This window comes from Macaca thibetana, chromosome 16 (assembly GCF_024542745.1).
Source record: "Macaca thibetana thibetana isolate TM-01 chromosome 16, ASM2454274v1, whole genome shotgun sequence".
Lineage (NCBI taxonomy): Eukaryota > Metazoa > Chordata > Mammalia > Primates > Cercopithecidae > Macaca > Macaca thibetana.
In genome coordinates this window covers 44,547,159-44,566,018 of record NC_065593.1, presented here as the reverse complement: position 1 = coordinate 44,566,018, position 18,860 = coordinate 44,547,159, and the positions used below count along the sequence as shown (strand labels likewise).

Below are 18,860 nucleotides of genomic sequence, written 5' to 3'. Positions count from 1 at the left end.
TGCATCTCATTTCTCATTTGTAAAAGGGGCAGGGGTTGGACAAAATGAGCTGAAGCTCTGGCATCCCATGGCCCTAGCATCCCCCAGCCCTGGATCCCACAACTCTCCCTGTTTGCATGAGAAGGGCTGTCCTCCCCAGGCAGGGGCAGAGCCCAATGTTATGCACAGAATGGGTTCTCCCAAGGCCGGAGTGCCTGATCTGCAATTCTGTGCTCGGCCGCAGGGTGACGCTCGGAGACCAGCCACACTGTCCCAAGTCCCAGCGAAGACCCGCCCGCAGCTCCGTGGGTGCCCGACCCGCCCCTCACAGTCTCCTGCCCTCCCTTCCTGTCCGTAGCGGCCGGGCCCATGGTCCGGAGCAGCCATGCTGGGCGCACGGGCCTGGTTGGGCAGCGTACTTCTGCTACCCCGCGCCGGTGTAGGCCTCGCCGCGAGCCGCAGGTACGGGCACTCCCTGCGCTTGCCTGCGGGCTCAGTGGAGGGTCTCCCGGGCACCGGTCCCCAGTGCCTGTCTGGACCACCCTTGCATGCCTGGCCCTTCCCCCACCCCACCTCCAGTATGCTTCTGAGACCTGGCCCTGGCAGTAAGGTCCTCCTCCCCTCCCCTCCCCTCCCCTCCCGTCCTCATTCTTTCCCTTCCCTCCCCTCCCCTTCCTTCCAGTGCAGTGCCAACTCCCCAGGGACTGTTCTAACACCGCTTCCAGGAAGCCTTCCTTGCACCCCAGCGCTGGATGCTGGGTCAAGGGCCTTTCTCCAATAGTACCCTGTGTCCTGTCACAGCCCTTTATTGCCGCATGGACCTTTTGTTATTTAGGTCAGCTTGCACTGCCCACTTCCAGGCTGAACTCCCTGAGGTCTCTGATTCCTTAGGTGTCCTGGGGTCTGGCCCAGGACCTGGCCCCACAGGAATCCCAGCAGGTGGGCGTTGAGTGAGGGAGTCCCCATGTCTAGTTTCCTCTGTTTGTCCCTCACCTGGTCCAGTCCCAGACCCTACTGCTCTTGGCCTGTGCAGCCACCAACAGTGGGCTGCCTTCCAGTGGGGCCACACCCAGGCCTGCCAGAGAGATGCCTCCAAGCAGCTGCTCCAGGAAGGGCCCGGGGAGGGGCCCCGGGAGGGGTAAGAATGGAGCCCCAAGAACCATTCTGCCCATTGTGACCCGCCCTGACCTCACAGCCATCCTTCCCACCACCAGGTCCAGGAGGTTGGGGGAGACTAACCTGGCAAGGAGCCCCCAATGAGCCACCTCTCCTCACCCCCCAAAAAACATAAGGGGGAGCACAAAGGCCACAGTCTCCCCCATGGTTCAGAAAGGTGGGTTGGGCTGGGAGCAGCGGTCCTACCGGGGTGCTGAGTGGAGTGGGGCAGGTGCTGGGGGGCCTGGGATAAGGTGGGTGGAGGCCCCCAGCTTGCCTGATGCACCAGTCCTCACCAGGGGTAGCTCCTCCCGGGACAAGGACCGAAGTGCGACGGTCAGTAGTTCAGTGCCCATGCCTGCTGGAGGGAAGGGAAGCCATCCTTCGTCTACACCCCAGAGGGTCCCCAACCGCCTGATCCACGAGAAGTCACCATACCTCCTACAACATGCCTACAATCCCGTGGACTGGTGAGCACTCTCCCGGGGCCCTGCCTGGAATCACTGGGGTCCTAGACCCCTCCCAGACCCCCTGGGCTACTGAGTGATGCCCCACCCTGCTGGGCCTAGGTACCCCTGGGGACAGGAAGCCTTCGACAAGGCCAGGAAAGAAAACAAGCCGATTTTCCTCTCAGGTAATGCTCCCACCTTCCCTGATACGGGGTTGTGGGCAGGGAGTGGCAGCGGATGGGGGAGGGTCTTCTTGGCCTGGCGGGTCTTCCAGGAGACTAGAGGCCAAGACGTCTTCCATCCAGCCAGGGCCACTTGGCCAGCCTCCCTCTGACCCGTGGCTGGCCCCCTGACCTCTCCCCATGGCCCTGTTCAGTCGGGTACTCCACCTGCCACTGGTGCCACATGATGGAAGAGGAGTCCTTCCAGAATGAGGAGATCGGCCGCCTGCTCAGTGAGGACTTTGTGAGCGTGAAGGTAGACCGTGAGGAGCGGCCCGACGTGGACAAGGTGTACATGACATTCGTGCAGGTGAGCAGTCCTCCTCGGGAGTGTGCGCACCACATGGGCTCAGGGCAGCTCCCCTCACCCTCGCCCTCTCTCCGCCAGGCCACCAGCAGCGGCGGGGGCTGGCCCATGAATGTGTGGCTGACTCCCAACCTCCAGCCCTTTGTGGGGGGCACCTATTTCCCTCCTGAGGATGGCTTGACCCGAGTCGGCTTCCGCACAGTGTTGCTGAGAATACGAGAACAGGTGGGTGTGCCTGGGGGAGTTAGGGGACCAGGGTGGGGGACTAGGAAAGAAGAGCCCCTCTCCCCAGCTGACCTCCAGGTGTGCCTCCACCTCCCGCAGTGGAAACAGAACAAGAACACCCTGCTAGAAAACAGCCAGCGTGTCACCACTGCCCTACTGGCCCGATCAGAAATCAGCATGGGTGACCGCCAGCTGCCGCCCTCTGCCGCCACCATGAACAATCGCTGCTTCCAGCAGCTGGACGAGGGCTACGATGAGGAATACGGTGGCTTCGCTGAGGCCCCCAAGTTTCCCACGCCGGGTCAGTGCCCCATGCCCGCCTTAGCCCGGGCTTTGGCCTTCTGATTCCTATGCTGGTCAGGGACCTACTGGCTCCTGGCCTCACCCATAGCATCCTGTCCTCCTGACTGGCAGTGACTTCCTTGCCTCTAGCCTGTCGGTAGCTATCGGTGAAGACCCGACTGCTGGTATCAGCAGTGACTCTCTCACCTTGACCTAGGTGATGACCTTCTGTCCCCTGACTTGGTCAGTGACCCAGTGACCCTGGCTTGGCTAATGACATTCTGGGCTCTGGGGGGACAAGTAACTTTCTGGTCCTCTGTGAGTCAATGGTATTCTGACCTCTGGCTCGGGCTATTACCTTCTGTCCTGTGGGTTGACTGTTGACCCCACAGCCTGTCTAGAGTGAACTCCCAGCCTCTGCCTGGCCCAAGGCCTCTTGACCACCCTGATCTCTGTCCCCACTTTCCCATTCTCTCACCCCCATGTTCTTGGTGCCCCCACAGTGATCCTGAGCTTCCTGTTCTCCTATTGGCTCAGCCATCGACTGACTCAGGATGGCTCTCGGGCCCAGCAGATGGCCTTGCATACCCTGAAAATGATGGCCAACGGGGGCATCCGGGACCATGTGGGGCAGGTAACAGACACTGGGTGTTCCCTGGAGGCGCAGCAGAGGGCTGTGGGGTGGGGCAGAGGCTGGGACTAGCCTCCAGCTTTGTATTCCACTTGGTACAGGGTTTTCACCGCTACTCCACAGACTGCCAGTGGCACGTCCCTCACTTCGAGAAGATGCTGTATGACCAGGCACAGCTTGCTGTGGCCTATTCGCAGGCCTTCCAGGTGATCCCTGACCCCAGCCCAGAGAACAGGCATCTCACTCTGGCTGCCCCTCCCAAGGCTTTACTGGTGACTGCGGCTCCTCTTAATCTGAATCCCCTGTTCCCTCCCATGTACCCACTACCCAGGCTTCCATCCCCAACCTGCCTCGGAGAATGTTGTCCCCTTCCACCTGGGCCTCCCAGTGGCCTCTGTTCACAGTCTCCTTTCTTCCCTTTGTTAGATCTCTGGTGATGAATTCTACTCTGACGTGGCCAAAGGCATCCTGCAGTACGTGGCTCGGAGCCTGAGCCACCGGGTGTGTGTCCATGGTGGCAGGCGGGCCTGGCTATGGGAGGGGTTGGCGCCTCCACTGCCCTGTGGACCAGGGCCAGCCAACTCTCCCCTCCCCACAGTCCGGAGGCTTCTATAGCGCGGAGGATGCAGACTCGCCCCCAGAGCGGGGCATGCGGCCCAAAGAGGGTGCCTACTATGTGTGGACGGTCAAAGAAGTTCAGCAGCTCCTCCCGGAGCCTGTGCTGGGCGCCACCGAGCCGCTGACCTCAGGCCAGCTCCTCATGAAGCACTACGGCCTCACAGAGGCTGGTAACATCAGCCCCAGTCAGGTGAGGACTTCTGGGGTCACCTGACGGGCCCTGGAGCCTGCCAGGCGTGTGAGCTCGCAGACAAAGGCCATTCTCCTCAGGACCCCAAGGGGGAGCTGCAGGGCCAGAATGTGCTGACCGTCCGGTACTCGCTGGAGCTGACCGCTGCCCGCTTTGGCTTGGATGTGGAGGCCGTGCGGACCTTGCTCAATACAGGGCTGGAGAAGCTCTTCCAGGCCCGGAAGCATCGGCCCAAGCCGCACCTGGACAGCAAGATGCTGGCTGCCTGGAATGGTGGGGCTGCACATCTGAGACCCAGCCTGTCTGTAGGATCCCCCTTCACAAAGCCCCGTCTGTTCGGCACCTGCTAACTGCTCACTCTCCCTTTATTAGGGTTATTACTCTCAGTTGACAAACAGAGGCTTAAGGAACTTGAGTAACCCTCCCAAGGTCACACACAAGGGCTGGGAACCCCGCCATGTCTGGCTTTGGAGCCCAAGATCTCAGGGATCACCCATGGCTCCAGGGAGGTGTTGGGGCCCAAGGTGATGGGGTGGAGTTACCCGGAGGGTCCTGGCCAGCTTCTCACCACTACTTGTCTCTCCTGGCTCCAGGCTTGATGGTGTCAGGCTATGCTGTGACCGGGGCTGTCCTGGGCCAAGACAGGCTGATCAACTATGCCACCAATGGTGCCAAGTTCCTGAAGCGGCACATGTTTGATGTGGCCAGTGGCCGCCTGATGCGGACCTGCTACACCGGCTCTGGGGGGACTGTGGAGCACAGGTTGGGGGCTGGGTAGACTGGGAGGGCTCGTCTCCCCACACGTCCCCAGCTTACCTCTGCCCTACTTCTCCACTCCATGTGGACTCCAGTCCTGGCTCTGCCAGGTGCTTGCTGTGAGTTTGTAGCCTCCCTGGGCCCATTTACTCATCTGGGAAGTGGGTTGATGACACCTGCCCAAGAGGGTTCATCTGGAGGGTTAAGTGAACAAATGTGTGAACGGGCCTCCTCTGGGAAAGGCCCTCTCTCCTGGGACTCTCCCCAGCCCCTCCCCTAATGCCTGTCCCCCAGCAACCCACCCTGCTGGGGCTTCCTGGAGGACTACGCCTTCGTGGTGCGGGGCCTGCTGGACCTGTATGAGGCCTCACAGGAGAGTGCGTGGCTCGAGTGGGCTCTGCGGCTGCAGGACACACAGGACAGGCTCTTTTGGGACTCCCAGGGTGGCGGCTACTTCTGCAGTGAGGCTGAGCTGGGGGCTGGCCTGCCCCTGCGTCTGAAGGACGGTCAGTAGGGGTGCAGGGCTAGTCTGGGGTCCTGGGAGGTGTTAAGTGCAGCGTGCGTGAAGAACTGGTGTGGGCCGAAGCCCTCCTGGCTTTGTGTCTCTCCTACTTATTAATGGTGTGATTTTTGGCTGCTGTAATATTTCTGAGTCTCCTTTTCTTTTTTTTAAATAGAGATAGAGTCTTGCTATGTTGCCCAGGCTGATCTTGAATTCCTGGGCTCAGTGATCCTCCCACCTTGGCCTCCCAAAGTGCTGGGATTACAGGCATGAATCACTAAACTCAGCCTCAGTTTCGTTTCCTTCCTTTCTTTCCTTTCTTTTTCTTTCCTTTCTCTCCTTTCTTTTTCTTTCCTTTCTCTCTTTCTCTCTTTCTTTCCTTTTTGTCTCTCTCCTTTTTTCCCCTTCCTTCCTTCCTTCCCTTTCTTTCTCTCTCTCTTTCTTCCTTTCTTTCTTTCCCTTCCTTCCTTCCTTCCTTCCTTCCTTCCTTCCTTCCTTCCTTCTTTCTTTCTTTCTTTCTTTCTTTCTTTCTTTCTTCCTTCCTTCCTTCCTTCCTTCCTTCCTTCCTTCCTTCCTTCCTTCCTTCCTTCCTTTTCCTTTTCCTTCTTCCTTCTTTCTTTCTTTCTTTCTTTCCTTTCCTTCTTTCTTCCTTCCTTCCTTCCTTCCTTCCTTCCTTCCTTCCTTCCTTCCTTCTTTTCTTCTTTCTTTCTTTCTTTCTTTCTTTCTTTCTTTCTTTCTTTTTCTTTCTTTCTTTCTTTCTTTCTTTCTTTCTTTCTTTCTTTCTTTCTTTCTTTCTTTCTTTCTTTCTTTCTTTTCTTTCTTTCTTTCTTTCCAGGGTCTCACTGTCACCCAGGCTGGAATGCAGTGGCATGATCTTGGCTCACAGCAACCTCTGCCTCTGGGACTGAATCAATTCTCCCACCTCAGCCTCCTGAGTAGCTAAGACTGTAGGCATGCACCACCATGCCTGGCTAATTTTTGGTAGAGATGGGATTTCTCCATGTTGCCCAGGCTGGTCTCAAACTACTGGGCTGATGTGATCTGCCCACCTCGGCCTCCCGAAGTGCTGGGATTACATGTGAAAGCCACCATGCCTGGCCTGTTTCTTAATAAGTAAAATGGAGCTAACATTGGTACTACCTTACAGGGTTGATGTAAAGATGAATTTAGCCATTCTGCAAACATGCTTAGCACAGTAACTGGCACCCATGGATTCAGATATTGACCAAGGCTCACTTGGTCCCTGCTCTCATGAAGCTTACAGTGTGGTAGGGGAGACAGCGAATATGCAGTAATAATGCAAAAACACATGCACAGATGTGTAGTTAAAATTGTGGTGAGTGCCGTGAAGTAGGATGCTTTATGTGTACCTGCTCCCTATCACCCATGTGCCTTGTCTGTGGTTAAAGGTTTCTTTCCCGACCCTCAAATTTTAGCCCCTCAAAGATCAGGACTTTTCTGCCACTGTTGTATCCCCAGGGTCTAGTGTGGTTCTGGCACATGGTAGGTGCTTAAGAAATGTTAACTGAGTGAGCAAAAGGGCCTTGGGAGAGAACCGCAGAGGAGGCCCAACTCAGCCTAGGGAGCAATTAGAGTACACCTGTGATAGGTGTCATTTAACCAAGGCCTGGAGGGAAAGAGAGGCCATGTGGCCACGGAGAAGCTAAGAGAGTTCAGGCACAGGGAGCAGCGCATGACAGGTTGGAGCAGGCAGCCTGTATCCTGGAGGACAGGCAGGGCCCGCGTGTTCCTGGAGGGCACCGAGAAGAATGCTGAGGCCAGCAGGGCACAGAAGTCGTCTTTTTTTTTTTTTTTTTCTAAGAAAAGAGATATGGTCTTACTGTGTTTCCCAGGCTGGTCTCAAACTCCTGGGCTCAGGTGATCCTCCCGCCTCAGCTTCCCAGGTGCTGGGACTAAGGTGTGAGCCACCATGCCCGGCTGGCAAGGAGGTTTTAAGCGGATTGTGACCTGCTCTGGTATGGGTTTAAGGAGGTCACTCTGATCACTGGTGGAGAGAAGTGGGGGTAGGGGAAACAGGTGACCAGTTAGGAGGCCATTAGTCGTGTTCAGTCCAGGCAGGCATTGGTGAAGGTTCAGAGCATGTGGAAGTATGAGATAGGGAGACGTGGGATTTGGATCTCTTCTGGCCGCAGCCCTGGCAAGACACAGATGGATTAGAAGCAGAGGGAGAGGGAGAGGAAGGGGTCAGGATGGTGCTGCTCTAGCTTGAGCAGCTGAATGGCTGGACAGAGGTATCAGCAGCGAGGAGGGAGCCTGGAGACCAACAGTTGAAGCTAGGACAGGTAGAGTGGAGGGTGCCATAAAAGAGAGCAAAGTACTGATAACTGCTGGAGCGGCATCCACACCCAGAGTGGGGAAGGGGCGGGATAGGCAGGGCCTTTTCTCTGTCTCATCCCCCAAGTGGCCCTGGATACAGTCCTGGGGCAGGGTCCTGGGACTCAATGACCCTCCTTTACCCCCACCCCCTGCCTCCCCGTGTGCTGCAGACCAGGATGGCGCAGAGCCCAGCGCCAATTCCGTGTCAGCCCACAACCTGCTCCGGCTGCACGGCTTCACGGGTCACAAGGACTGGATGGACAAGTGTGTGTGCCTATTGACTGCCTTCTCCGAGCGCATGCGCCGTGTCCCAGTAGCATTGCCCGAGATGGTCCGCGCCCTCTCAGCCCAGCAGCAGACCCTCAAGCAGGTGGGGAGTGAGGGCACCTGGGCTGGGACTTCGGGTAGGAGGGAAGCTGGGGCTGCGATAGCAGATGGGAACAGGAGGTGGGGTTCCTGGGCTGTCCCCAGAGCTCAGGTCTGTGTGTGTGCGGGCCTGTGGAGGTGCCTGTCAGACAGGGAGGCAGAAATTAATATGAGTCCGTGGTGGCTGATGAAGTGTTTCTCTGTACGTCTTGGTATCAGCGTAATTGCTTCTGTCGGTCCTGTGTTATTGGTGTGTGTGTACTTCCGGGTGTGTGTGACCCTGAGGTGTGTGTCTGTGCACGTACCTTTGAGGGGGATGTTGGTGTGAGTGTTCGTCGTGTGTGTTTGTCTGTCTGCGTGTGGATGCCCCATCTGCAGGTTTGCCTCTGTGTCTGCCTGCATGCGTGTGTGTCTGCTGTTCGTGTGTATGGTATCTGCCTCTGTGTAGGCATCCACTGTGTGTGTGTGTGTGTGTGTGTGTGTGTGACTACTCTGTGTCTGTCTGGATGGGTCCCTGTGTGCTTTGGGTCTTCCGGGTGTGTGTCTCCCCGTGTTTGTATCTGTACCATTGTGTATATGTGTGACATTTCCACTTCGGTATTCTCGTGTGTGAGTGTGTGTGTATGTGTGTGTGTGTGTGTTCCCACTTGCCAAGCATTAACTCATCCTGGCAGCTGAGATGAGTCCCTGTTCCTTAGGAATATAGGGTGGGGTGGAGGGAGGATGGGGAAACCCTGGTGGTCTAGAGCTCAGCCGCTCCCTCCCCTGACACACCGGAGTGACCTCTCTATTCTGGTCAGATCGTGATCTGTGGAGACCGCCAGGCCAAGGATACCAAGGCTCTGGTGCAGTGTGTCCACTCTGTCTACATTCCTAACAAGGTACCCGAACCTGTGAGCCCCACCCCCCACCTCCCTAGAGCTGCCCCCTCCCATCCTCAGCTCCTCAACGTCTCCTTCCCCTCGGAATGTTGGGAAGGGGGAACTTCCCAGTGGGCCTTGCCAATGGGCCCCCCAACCCAGCAGGTGACTCTCCCTGCTCTGCTGCTGCCCTAGGTGCTGATTCTGGCTGATGGGGACCCCTCGAGCTTCCTGTCCCGCCAGCTGCCTTTTCTGAGTACCCTCCGACGGCTGGAAGACCAGGCCACTGCATATGTATGTGAGAATCAAGCCTGCTCAATGCCCATCACTGATCCCTGTGAATTACGAAAACTGCTACATCCATGACTGCCCCAACCCCCTTGGTCTGGGGCAGAAGGTGAAGCATCCCAACTGACTAGAGACTCAGGCCCTGCAGGGCCCTATAGAACCTGTGGCCATCCCTGAGCACCCTGCCACCAGGTGACCTCGGCCATACTCACTGCCCCCCTTGGGCACCCACTCACCCTAGAATAAACTTAACAGTGTCCCGTGGTAACCTGAGGGCGTCAGCTTTGCTTATGAGGGAGGGGCTTCAGGCTTCAGCCTGGGAACCAGCAGCTCAGGGCTGCTTCCTCTGGGAGCCCCCACCTGACTCCTCTGCCTTCTCCCATTTCTCCTTCATCTTCCAGAGGTCAGCAGACTGTCCCTGCCCCTTCCATGGTCATTGTAGCCTGAATGAATTTAGTCCCTGAACTGAGGTCAGGGGACTAAAACCAAGTAAAGATGCCCACGGGTGGGCATGGGGGTGTGGACTGGCCCAGGAAGGGGAAAGCCCAATCCTTGCCCTCAGAAAGAGGTTAAGAAGGGAACCTGCCTTCCCCTCCCCATTGTCTTCTTGTGTTGAGCCGGAGAAGGGGCAGAGATGCTTTATATGAGCTTTTATATTTCACAGAATGGTGACGTTGCATATGCCCTGGTGCATTGTGGGAGCTGCTATTGTCACGACTAATACATTTCTTTTGGGGTATCCATCTAGCCCCAGCCTCGAAAAGATGGAAGCAAGTCCTCCTTGCAGGAGGTCATGTTGTCCATCCATCTGCTTTCATACAAGCTGGTCCAAAGAAAGAGTTCTCTTTTGTTTGGAACATGTTGGATTGGAAGTCCTTCCCCAAATCTATCTGAGTCCTTCTTGCTGCAGAGAAAGTCTTCCTGTGACCTCATTCTTTCCCCTAAATGTTGGGAAATGCTCCTGAGTCCCGTCCTTGACACATACATCTTCCCAGGCTCCAGAAACCCCATCTAGCTTCCATGGGTTGAGGGATGGGGACTGGGACAATTGCTTTGGGAAGGGCAGGTGCAGAGTGATGGGGCTGACAGGGAGTGGGGAAAGCACGGGGAGGAGCTGTCTCTCTGAGGCCTTTGGGAATCGACTGAGCCAGGCATCCTCAGCCCCCAAGCTAAGCAACACAGAGAGCCAAAAGAGGCTACTAGAGACAAGAAGGCCTTCATGGGGCCACTGCTTGTTGGGGATGTCAGCAGTGGGGAGGAGTGAAGCAGGAAGGAACCGGGAGACTGGATGGAGTTGCTCCCTTCACATGGTCACACACAGCCACACATAGTCACTGGGACCAGAGTCAGCTCTGTCTGGGCAGCCAGGCCCTCACTGCAAGCCACCAGCCCATCTGGAGGGGATTAGTGCTCCGGCCAACAAGGTCAGCTGGCCCCTTCCTAGCTGGAGCCCACTCAACCTTGCCAGGAAGTCAGTGAGCTGGACAAGTGGAGCCTGGCCTGGGGAGGTGGCAGGGAAGGAGGATGGAGCATGGTGAAGCACAGGTGGCCTTTTTGGCAGCCCCAGCCCTGGCTTTGGAACAGTCTGGGCAGTGTGCCAAGCCCTCTTGCCACTGTCGTCCCATTGACCCTCATGAATGAGTTGGTGAGGCAGGTACCTTTAGCTTCATATGGATACATATTCGAGGCCCAGAGAAGGTAAGAGACCGGCCTGCAACCCCTCAGCACTTCTGGTTCTCTCTGGGGTCTTCAGGGTACAATAAGGACCCCTAAGGCTTCCTCTTCTCGCGGGAGGTCCAGGCGCAGCTGTGAGGGAGGGTGCCCTTGGTGTCTTCTGTCCCTGCAGCCAGTCTGCTTTCTGCTCGGCAGCTCCTCTCTCCCTCCTGGGATGAGATGTGCACTCGGTGATGGGATTTTGTAAATGGGTTGGGAAGAAGGAGTTACCTCCTTAAAGGGTTAGTTGAATTGAATTTCTAAAGAGGGCAGTGCTTGAATTTCTAAAGAGGGCAGGGTCCCACATAAATCTCGCTCAGAAGCAGGATTGTAAGAGTTCCTGTAGTATCCCTTCCCCTTTCCTGGTCCCTCTTGGGTGTGCACCCAGTTATACCAGGGGAACACCTGTGGGCCAGGGTCACTGGAGACAGGGCCATACCATTTGGGCAGTCACTTAAGTAACTCCATCTTTCTGAGCACCCCCCTTCCTTATCTGAAAGGTGGGGGGCCACCCACTCAGCTCTCAGGGCTGTTAAGGTGACTAAATGGGATAATGGTTGTATCATCCCTGAGCAAAGGGTATCACAGATGGGAAGATTATCTTAGCTCTGCAGGGAGCCAGATGGGCTGTGAGGGAGGGGTAAAGGCAGGGCTGGAGGGGGTTGGAGGGGCTGCCTGAGCAGGGTATATATGGGGAGTTCTTCCTCAAACCCAGAAAAGCTCTTAGGCTTAGCGTCTTTGTTGGGAAACTGAGGCCCAAAGAAAGGAATTTCTTGTCCCTTTGTTTACTTTTCCCTGCCTGAGGTCATTCATTCACCTAACAACTTTGTGCCTGACACTAGATAAGGCCCTGGTGAGCAAAATGAACCTAGCCCCTCTGGGAACACAGAGCCTAGATGGGGAGACAAGCATTTCATTACTGCAAACACAAACATATAATCCCAGCCTGCGCTAGGTGCTGTGAAGTTCCAGACTTGTGTCTGGCTCGGTGCTGTATCCTAAGCACCCTGGCACTTAAGAGGCATTGAAATACTTGCGGGAAAGAAGGCCACTCTGAGGAGGTGATGTCAGAGCTGAGGCTTGGAGGGCTGGAGTGAAATAAAGATGGTTTCAGGTCTTCTTTGCCTTCCCTGTGGGTCCTGCCTCTGCCTCCTCTCTGGCACTCAGGATAAGGGTAAGCATCTCCGACTAGCCATCAGCCCCAACATACTGAGTACAGGGATCAGATCCTGTCTTGCCTGGCCGGTCTTCCCTAGGTCCTGAACCTAGGGAAGTGCATGTGGATCTCAGTTTATCCAGATGGTGCGTTTGTGCCTGCCCTCCTTTCGGGCATGTTCTAGAACAGAGTTCAGCCCAGAGTCCAGGGGTGGCCAGGATGATGGATGAGGGTGTGAGGCCTGCTGACCACCAGGGGACCTGATCATTGGGCTGGGCCAGCCTCTCTGCCCTCATTTTCCCCTCTGCAAAGAAGAGGTGATGAGTGTCCCTACTTCTCGCGCCAGCCCCGGGGCCTCTATCCTGGCGGGAAGGGCAGGCCGACCCGGCAGACTGCGGACTCGCGGGAGGGAAGAAGGTGTCAGACGCGCGGAGCAACCATAAATAGCCCCCCTCTCCCAGAAGACGGCATGGAGTTCAAGACTCCAGCGCCGCATACTCAGAATGAGAGCAGAGACTCCCGCCAGGAAAAAAAGGCACTTAGGGGATCTGCTCATTAGCATGAAATGCAAATGAGCCCGCTCGGCCTCATTTGCACAACTCGGTGCATGGATTCGGCGAAAGGGCAACCAGGGAGACGACGGCGCAGCAGCTACTCTGCCACTTCCCCCATCCCCTCCGCCCATCGGCCGGGGTGGGAACTGAGACGACCCCAACTCTCTGCGGTAGCGGGAGATGCGCGGGGCCTGCGTGGGTGGCGCAGCCTTAGGAGAGTGAACAACGCCCAGGGGTGATGGCCTCAACAACGTGAGGGGTGTTGATGGAGGTCATCCCGCCCATCCCTCCCCCTCTCCGCAGTGGCGTAAGCGCCCCAAAATCTCCGGAGAGGGAACTGACTGACCCACTAGGTTCCGCCGTGTCTACCTCTCGCAGATGTTGGGGAAGTGCTTCCCGGCGTCTAATCCTCGATGTTTACCCCTCCACCGGCGCCCAGCACACCTGCGGCGCTCCGCTCCCGGTTACCCACAGCTTTCTGGAGTGGCGCCGGCGGCAGAAGAGAGCTAGAGTCGACTGAGCCCCAGAACTCGGGGAGGTAGGCGGGGCAAGGGCCGGGGTCTGCGCGTGCGTGTGCGCGCGTGGAAAGCACACACCCACGAGGGCCCGCTGCCGGTGGAGTGGAGGTGAGTGAAGGCGGCAGACCCGCGAAGTTCCAGTTCCGCGGACACTCTTTCCCTAAGCCACATAGGGACTTAAGAGAAACTGAGGCACGAAGTTGGGGAGTGGCGGTGGTGGGGACTTTGAAGGTCGAGTCGATAAAGCCCAGCTCTGTGCTTCCGCCCCTTCCCACACACTCGAGACCCCCACGGGTTCCTTCTTAGGGGTCCTTGCTCTGCTCCGCAGTCGCTCCTGGGGATCCGGGCTCTGCGGTCCAGCGCGACCTGCCTGGGGCCACGTGTTCAAGCACGAAACCCCTGCGTGGAGTCCACGCCCTTCAAAAGGTCCCTAGGGGTAAGGGGATGAAGCCAGAAGCTTCAACGTGAGGTCAGGTCCAGCGGGTTAGGGCTACGAGGTCAGGGTCAAAGTCTCAGAATTGGACTCGGGAGCATGACCAATAAGCCCAAGAGATTTGTGGAGGCCACGCCCAGACCATGCCTGTCCCAGCCTTTCTCGAGCTCCGCCCGTTTCTCCAAGACCGGCCCCCTGCAGCCTGAAGCCCCACCCCCGGGACATCCAGCTCCGCTCCTTCCCTTCCCCAGTACGGCAGCCAAGCTCAATTCCACGGTGGGAGATTAACCAGGTGGAGACCTGGGATTTCGCCCTGGGACCCCCGGTCACAACCCTCACCCCCGTGCCGCCTGTCTCTTTTCTTCCCCAGGCCGGCCCAGAGCTGAGCTCCGCCCTCCGGCTGCGGCACAAATCAGGGGTCGTGGACAAAGGATGCGTGGGGCCTGCGGCGCTACGCCAGGACCCCGCGCCGAATACTCTGATTCTTCGGGCTCCCTCCAAGGGAGTCCCAAAGACCCCAATGGCCAATAGGAAAGTGGGTTCGGTCTGGGCAGCAGTCTGATTGGCTCCAGCCTTCGGGAGCGGACCCAGGGGCAAGGGGAGGAGAGAGGGGCGGTCCTGGATTTTGGGGTGGGAATCGGATTCCAGCTGTGGTTCTCTCCCGGCGCTCCCGCCCGCACTGCCACGGCGGACCGCCAATGGACGCGCGGTTCGGGGCCGGCGGCGTCCGGCGATTGGCTGCGGGGCTGTCTGGGGGCGGGGCCGAGGCTTGAAGTTGGAGTGAGGGATCCAGCTGTGGTGTGCGCCGGGCTCCTCGCCGCCGCTTTCGCTCGCTCGCTCCGCGTCTCGGCCGGAGGAGGAGGCAGTGGCGCCGGCGACAGCTACGGCAGCGGCAGCCACCGCGGCGGCTGCGGCGGCGGCATCTCCGCCTCCACTCCCGCCCGGGACTGCCCCCCACCGTCTCCCCGCCCCTCCCGGACCGTGAGCCCGCCGCGGGGCGGGGGAAGGAGCCGCCCCCACCCCCTCCAAGCCCACCCCTAAAGAGATCCCTCCTCCCCTCCCCCGCCGCCTGGCGCGGAGCCGGGACGATGCTGACCCCTTAGATCCGGCTCCAGCTGCGCCGCGGGAAGAGGGGGCGCCCCTCCCCGGACCCCCGCCCTTCGCCGCTGCCCCCCTTTTCGCTCGCCCTCTCGGGGCCGCTTCGCCGAAGGTAGCGCCGAATCCGGCAACCGGAGCCTGGGCGCGAAGCGAAGAAGCCGGAACAAAGTGAGGGGGAGCCGGCCGGCTGGCCCGGGGAGCCCCAGGGGCGCAGGGGAAGCGGGACTTGCGCCGGGCGGGGTTTCCCTGCGCCCCGGCGCCCCGCGGGCAGCATGCCCCTGCGGGCAGGGGGAGCTGGACTGAACTGGCCCTCCCGGGGGCTCAGCTTGCGCCCTAGAGCCCCCCAGATGTGCCCCCGCCGGGGCTCCCGGGTTGCGTGAGGACATCTCCTCGGAGGGGCGCCGCTTGCCCCTCTCCGGACCGCCCGGGGCCCCGGCTGGCCAGAGGATGGACGAGGAGGAGGATGGAGCGGGCGCAGAGGAGTCGGGACAGCCCCGGAGCTTCATGCGGCTCAACGACCTGTCGGGGGCCGGGGGCCGGCTGGGGCCGGGGTCAGCAGAAAAGGACCCGGGCAGCGCGGACTCCGAGGCGGAGGGACTGCCGTACCCGGCGCTGGCCCCGGTGGTTTTCTTCTACTTGAGCCAGGACAGCCGCCCGCGGAGCTGGTGTCTCCGCACGGTCTGTAACCCATATCCTTCGGGGCACGACGGCCAGGCGCGGGGTCGGAAGGGGGACGGGCCGCACCACTGGGGGTCGGGGGTAAGAGGATCCACCGCCAGGTGAGTCGGAGAAGTGAGCCCGGAGGGTGGGCGGATGAGAGGGGGACTGCCAGGGAGGGGAGGGGGCACCAGAGTGGAAGCGGAGACGCGAGCAGGTCTCGTCGGTAACCCGGGCTTACCCCACCTCCTTACACACATCTCAGTCCTCCTGGGTGGGGGGTGGAATCCAGGCCAGGAGAAGAGAGCTGTGCCCCGCTGGCTCGCAGCTGGATGCCCTCCAGATGTGGGCAGGGGAGGGTCGTCATCCTCCAGATGTGGGAAGCTTCGGGAGCCTGGGAGCTGTACACTGCCCGCGCCGGTTAGCGAGCTGGGTTTGGGTTTGGTTTCCGAGTTTGGTGTGGAGGGGGAGAGGCGGTGGGGAGGAAGCTGCGGGGACGGAGGAGGGGGGACCGAAATCTCCTGGGTTTCCCTCCTTCCCCCGCCCCAAAGTTTGCGGCGGATTCTAGGGTCTGATCCCCCAACCTAGTCCTTGAGGCTGAGGTTTTTACTGACACAGAGGGAGATGTTGGGGGGGGGCGGGGACCAGGTCCTGGCCCACCTCACCCCCCACCTCGCGGGTTGGAGGCACAACAAGGAGATTCCGGCGGCGGCTGATGTCAGGGGCGCAGAATGAGAACAAGATGTGGTGGAGGGGAGCTGTCTGCCCCCAGAGCTGGGAGTGGAACCCCTTTCCGCTAGAGCCCAGTGCCGCGAGTGCCTCCTTCTACCCGATCTCCATTCGATGCAGGATGCTTAAGGTTGGGTTGGGGAGTTTTGTGCTGGATTTTTCTTGTGGAGGGAAAGACGGTGGCAAGAGCTTTTTTAGCAAGTGGGGGATGGGATTAAGCTGGTCCAGGTTACTCCTCTCCTTTCACAAATAAAGAGTGCTCCTGCAGACCAGGTATGGGGGACTGCAGGCCTGCGAAAGTATTGGGGGGACCGTAATACTGTGAGTGTGTTCACTAAGGAGGACTCGGGTCTACCACCCCAGTGTAGACTCCGCAGATAGATTTGGGGAATGCAAGCCCCACATTCCAGGGAGATGGATTTAGCACTGCCCCCTGTCTGCCCAGGCTGGAGTGGTAGGGGAGACCCCAGCCTGGTCAGCCCCTAGCACAAAGCACCACTTGATAGACGCCTGGCCCCAGCCTCCCCGGTGTGTCCTGCCACCGGGGGAAGGAAAGGTGGAGGGGAGGTGTTGCTGCAGTCCCAGGTCTGGACAGCTTCTCTGGGCTCCTTCCTTCCAGCTCAGAGGTTCTTATAGACCCAGGGTGGGAGACCCCAGGTCTCCCTTGTAGCCCCTGTGAGCCTAGCCGGGACTCTGCTTTGAGGAAGAGGGGGGAGTGGGAAGGTTGGTGCCGCCCTCACTCTCTGCAGCTCTGCTGCCTCTAGTGCGCAAAGCAGGGATGAGCTTATGGCCCCCCCACCCCCATCCTCTACACCTTGTGGGTCTTTGGGAAGCTCCCCTCATCACACCCTCTCCTCATCCCCTGCCCCTTCTTCCTTTCTCTCTGAGCTGCAGAAAGAGAGGTGCAGGCCTCAGAGGTCTGTGTTCCTGCTGAATAGGCACAATCTTGAGGTTTGAGCCCCCACCCCCAGGCCCCTTTCTCCAAGGCAGGGATGGAGATGGAGAACTGATATGGCTGGAAAGGATGGGTTCTGAGCAACTCTCCTCTCTGCCCCTAACCATTTACCCCTTCCACGAATGGCAAAAAGCATCAACCTCTATGTCCTCCTTCTCAAGGGTCCCAGGGGAGGTAGAGAGAGCTCTTCTCTCCCCTCTCCCTGAAAACAGACCTCTAGGCTAGCATCTCTTCTCGCCTGCCCTATCTCCAGGTGCTAGTGGAGGGTCTGGAGGCAGACTCCTTCACTGAGGGGTCTGGACGGGGGCAAGTGTTGAGGCCTGGCATGGGAGAAGAGAGGTGGGAGGACAGCACTCACGGGAGTTGGGGAGCAGCTTCCCCCAGGGGAGTGGTAGTCTGGGGTGTGGGGCATCAGCGTTACTAGGTCTGGAGAAGCCTGGATTGGCTGAGGATGGGTTGAGAACAATTTTTTGGCAGGGGACTGCCTAAGCTTTGCCCCTCACCACTGCCATCCTACCCAAGTACCAGGAGACACCTGTATTTTTGCTGCCAGAGGGGCTTTGAACTGCCTCCTGGGCCTCCCTCTTTCTCTTTGTGGTATCTGTGACTCCCCCCAGGCTTCAGGAGGGTTCATCTACACCTCTGAGCCTGAGAGACATAAGGACACTCCCCTCCGCCCCCCAACTAACTGAAGCTAGTTAGGCTTTTCTTGGCACATTCTACTTCTTGGCCTCGCCTTTTTAAGAGACCAGGTTTCCTAGAGAGGAGATCTAGACCCAGGTAGGAAGTGTGTGTGTGTGTGTGTGTGTGTGTCTGTGTGTGTGTGTGTGTTGGGAAGGGAGAACAGCAAAAGGTACAGAAGTGCAAGCTTTGGTGTGGAGAGCAGGGGTACTGGCAGACAGTCACCCCTGCCTCAGATCGGAGGGGAGCATGCTGGCCTTTCCAATATGTGTTCCTGCGAGTGTGAGGGAGTGCGCTCCCCTCTCGGGGAGGAGTTCCTCCGCATTCCCTCTCTGGCTGTTGTGTCACATCTGGAAGTTTGTGTAGGAGTTTCTCCAAGCTCAGAGCCCAGCACAGCTTTTTCTCATTTGGAAATCACAGGCTGGCATTTGGGATGCCGAGAGAGGGGGAGTGGGAGGGGGGCCAGAGGGGGAGAGGGGAGCCTGCCAGGAGTTGGGGGAGGAGGGGGGGGGAGGCCTGAACGGCAGGAGCCCTAATGGCTTCCAGAAGTGAGTGTGAGTGAGTGCCTGTGCGTCACTCTGTGTGTCTGAGTGTGTCCCTCTAGAGGGGTGGGGGAACAGGAGTTTCTGGAGCCTTCCTTGCCACACTGTCCCAGTGCCCCAAGTCTGCCAATTTCTCTTACCTAGGGAGAATTCTCCATTTCTGTCCTCAGAGGAAATGGTGGGGGGAGTGTTCTTTCTGTCTCTTCATCAATTCCTTCCTCCAATTTAATTTCCAAACCCTAAGCTCGCCAGAGGAGATTCTGGGGAGAAGGGCTGGGGCAGTAGAATTGAATGGGATTGAGGGGGGCCAAATCACCCCTTGGCATGCTTTCTGCCCCAGGCCCACTTTCCTTCTGGGTCACACACACACTCATTCCCACCCGCTCCGCTCCGCTGCTCTGTTGGGGGACTCCCCATCACCCGTAGTGCCAGTTGGAACCATTCCTGGGATTACCCCCACCACACAGCCCCCCCTCACCCTCGCCTGCTCCCGCCCAGCACTCACCCCGCCCTGCCTGCCTCAGCCAGGATGGCGACAGACACAACTGCTCACACGGAGACATGCGCACGCGCGCGCGCACACACACACAGACACACACACACACACAGAGTCACAGACGTTTGAATCAGATTTCTGGCCTATTTCCCCTCCCAAAGA

General features: G+C 58.6%; 3 protein-coding genes across 28 annotated transcripts in view; 2 read left to right on the top strand and 1 right to left on the bottom strand.

The window, feature by feature from the left end:
* The window catches only part of MRPL27 (mitochondrial ribosomal protein L27), a 464,439-nt gene that overhangs the window by 173,392 nt on the left and 272,187 nt on the right, over nt 1-18,860 (bottom strand). Inside the window, exon 1 of one of the 16 annotated variants that reach the window (XM_050765116.1) lies at nt 14,504-14,513. The exons of 13 other annotated variants lie outside the window; for them this stretch is intronic. The gene's annotated coding sequence lies outside the window, so the exon portion shown is untranslated. Of the gene's footprint in view, nt 1-3,839; nt 3,850-13,753; nt 13,764-14,503; nt 14,514-18,860 lie in introns of those variants that run through there. 2 more of the 16 variants (XM_050765109.1, XM_050765112.1) reach the window with 2 other exon arrangements.
* SPATA20 (spermatogenesis associated 20) lies at nt 282-9,434 on the top strand. Of its 2 annotated transcripts, XM_050765053.1 has the most exons (17): nt 334-441; nt 1,194-1,312; nt 1,434-1,604; nt 1,704-1,768; nt 1,960-2,114; nt 2,193-2,336; nt 2,436-2,637; nt 3,122-3,252; nt 3,351-3,455; nt 3,676-3,750; nt 3,848-4,057; nt 4,138-4,330; nt 4,651-4,819; nt 5,108-5,319; nt 7,823-8,022; nt 8,819-8,899; nt 9,074-9,434. In XM_050765053.1, the coding sequence occupies exons 2-17, from the start codon at nt 1,236-1,238 to the stop codon at nt 9,242-9,244; spliced, it is 2,361 nt and encodes a 786-aa protein (XP_050621010.1). In that variant the 5' UTR covers nt 334-441; nt 1,194-1,235; the 3' UTR covers nt 9,245-9,434. The 2 variants fall into 2 exon arrangements, with proteins under 2 accessions (XP_050621011.1, XP_050621010.1); XM_050765054.1 differs by lacking the exon at nt 1,194-1,312 and having other exon boundaries at nt 282-441.
* CACNA1G (calcium voltage-gated channel subunit alpha1 G) overlaps nt 14,957-18,860 on the top strand; it is a 65,725-nt gene continuing 61,821 nt past the window's right edge. For 6 of the 10 annotated variants that reach the window (XM_050765037.1, XM_050765034.1, XM_050765035.1 and 3 more), the window contains exon 1: nt 14,958-15,327. In XM_050765037.1, coding sequence (XP_050620994.1) covers nt 15,086-15,327 — 242 coding nt within the window. In that variant the 5' untranslated portion in view covers nt 14,958-15,085. Of the gene's footprint in view, nt 15,328-18,860 lie in introns of all 10 variants that reach the window. The other 4 variants (XM_050765030.1, XM_050765029.1, XM_050765027.1 and 1 more) reach the window with 1 other exon arrangement.

Excerpts from the sequence above, each read along its gene's own strand:
- SPATA20 (XM_050765054.1), top strand. The coding sequence starts at position 365 with ATGCTGGGCGCACGGGCCTGGTTGGGCAGCGTACTTCTGCTACCCCGC. Across the intron at positions 442-1,433 it reads GGCCTCGCCGCGAGCCGCAG|GGGTAGCTCCTCCCGGGACA; the intron begins GTACGGGCACTC and ends AGTCCTCACCAG. Across the intron at positions 3,751-3,847 it reads CTCGGAGCCTGAGCCACCGG|TCCGGAGGCTTCTATAGCGC; the intron begins GTGTGTGTCCAT and ends CCCTCCCCACAG.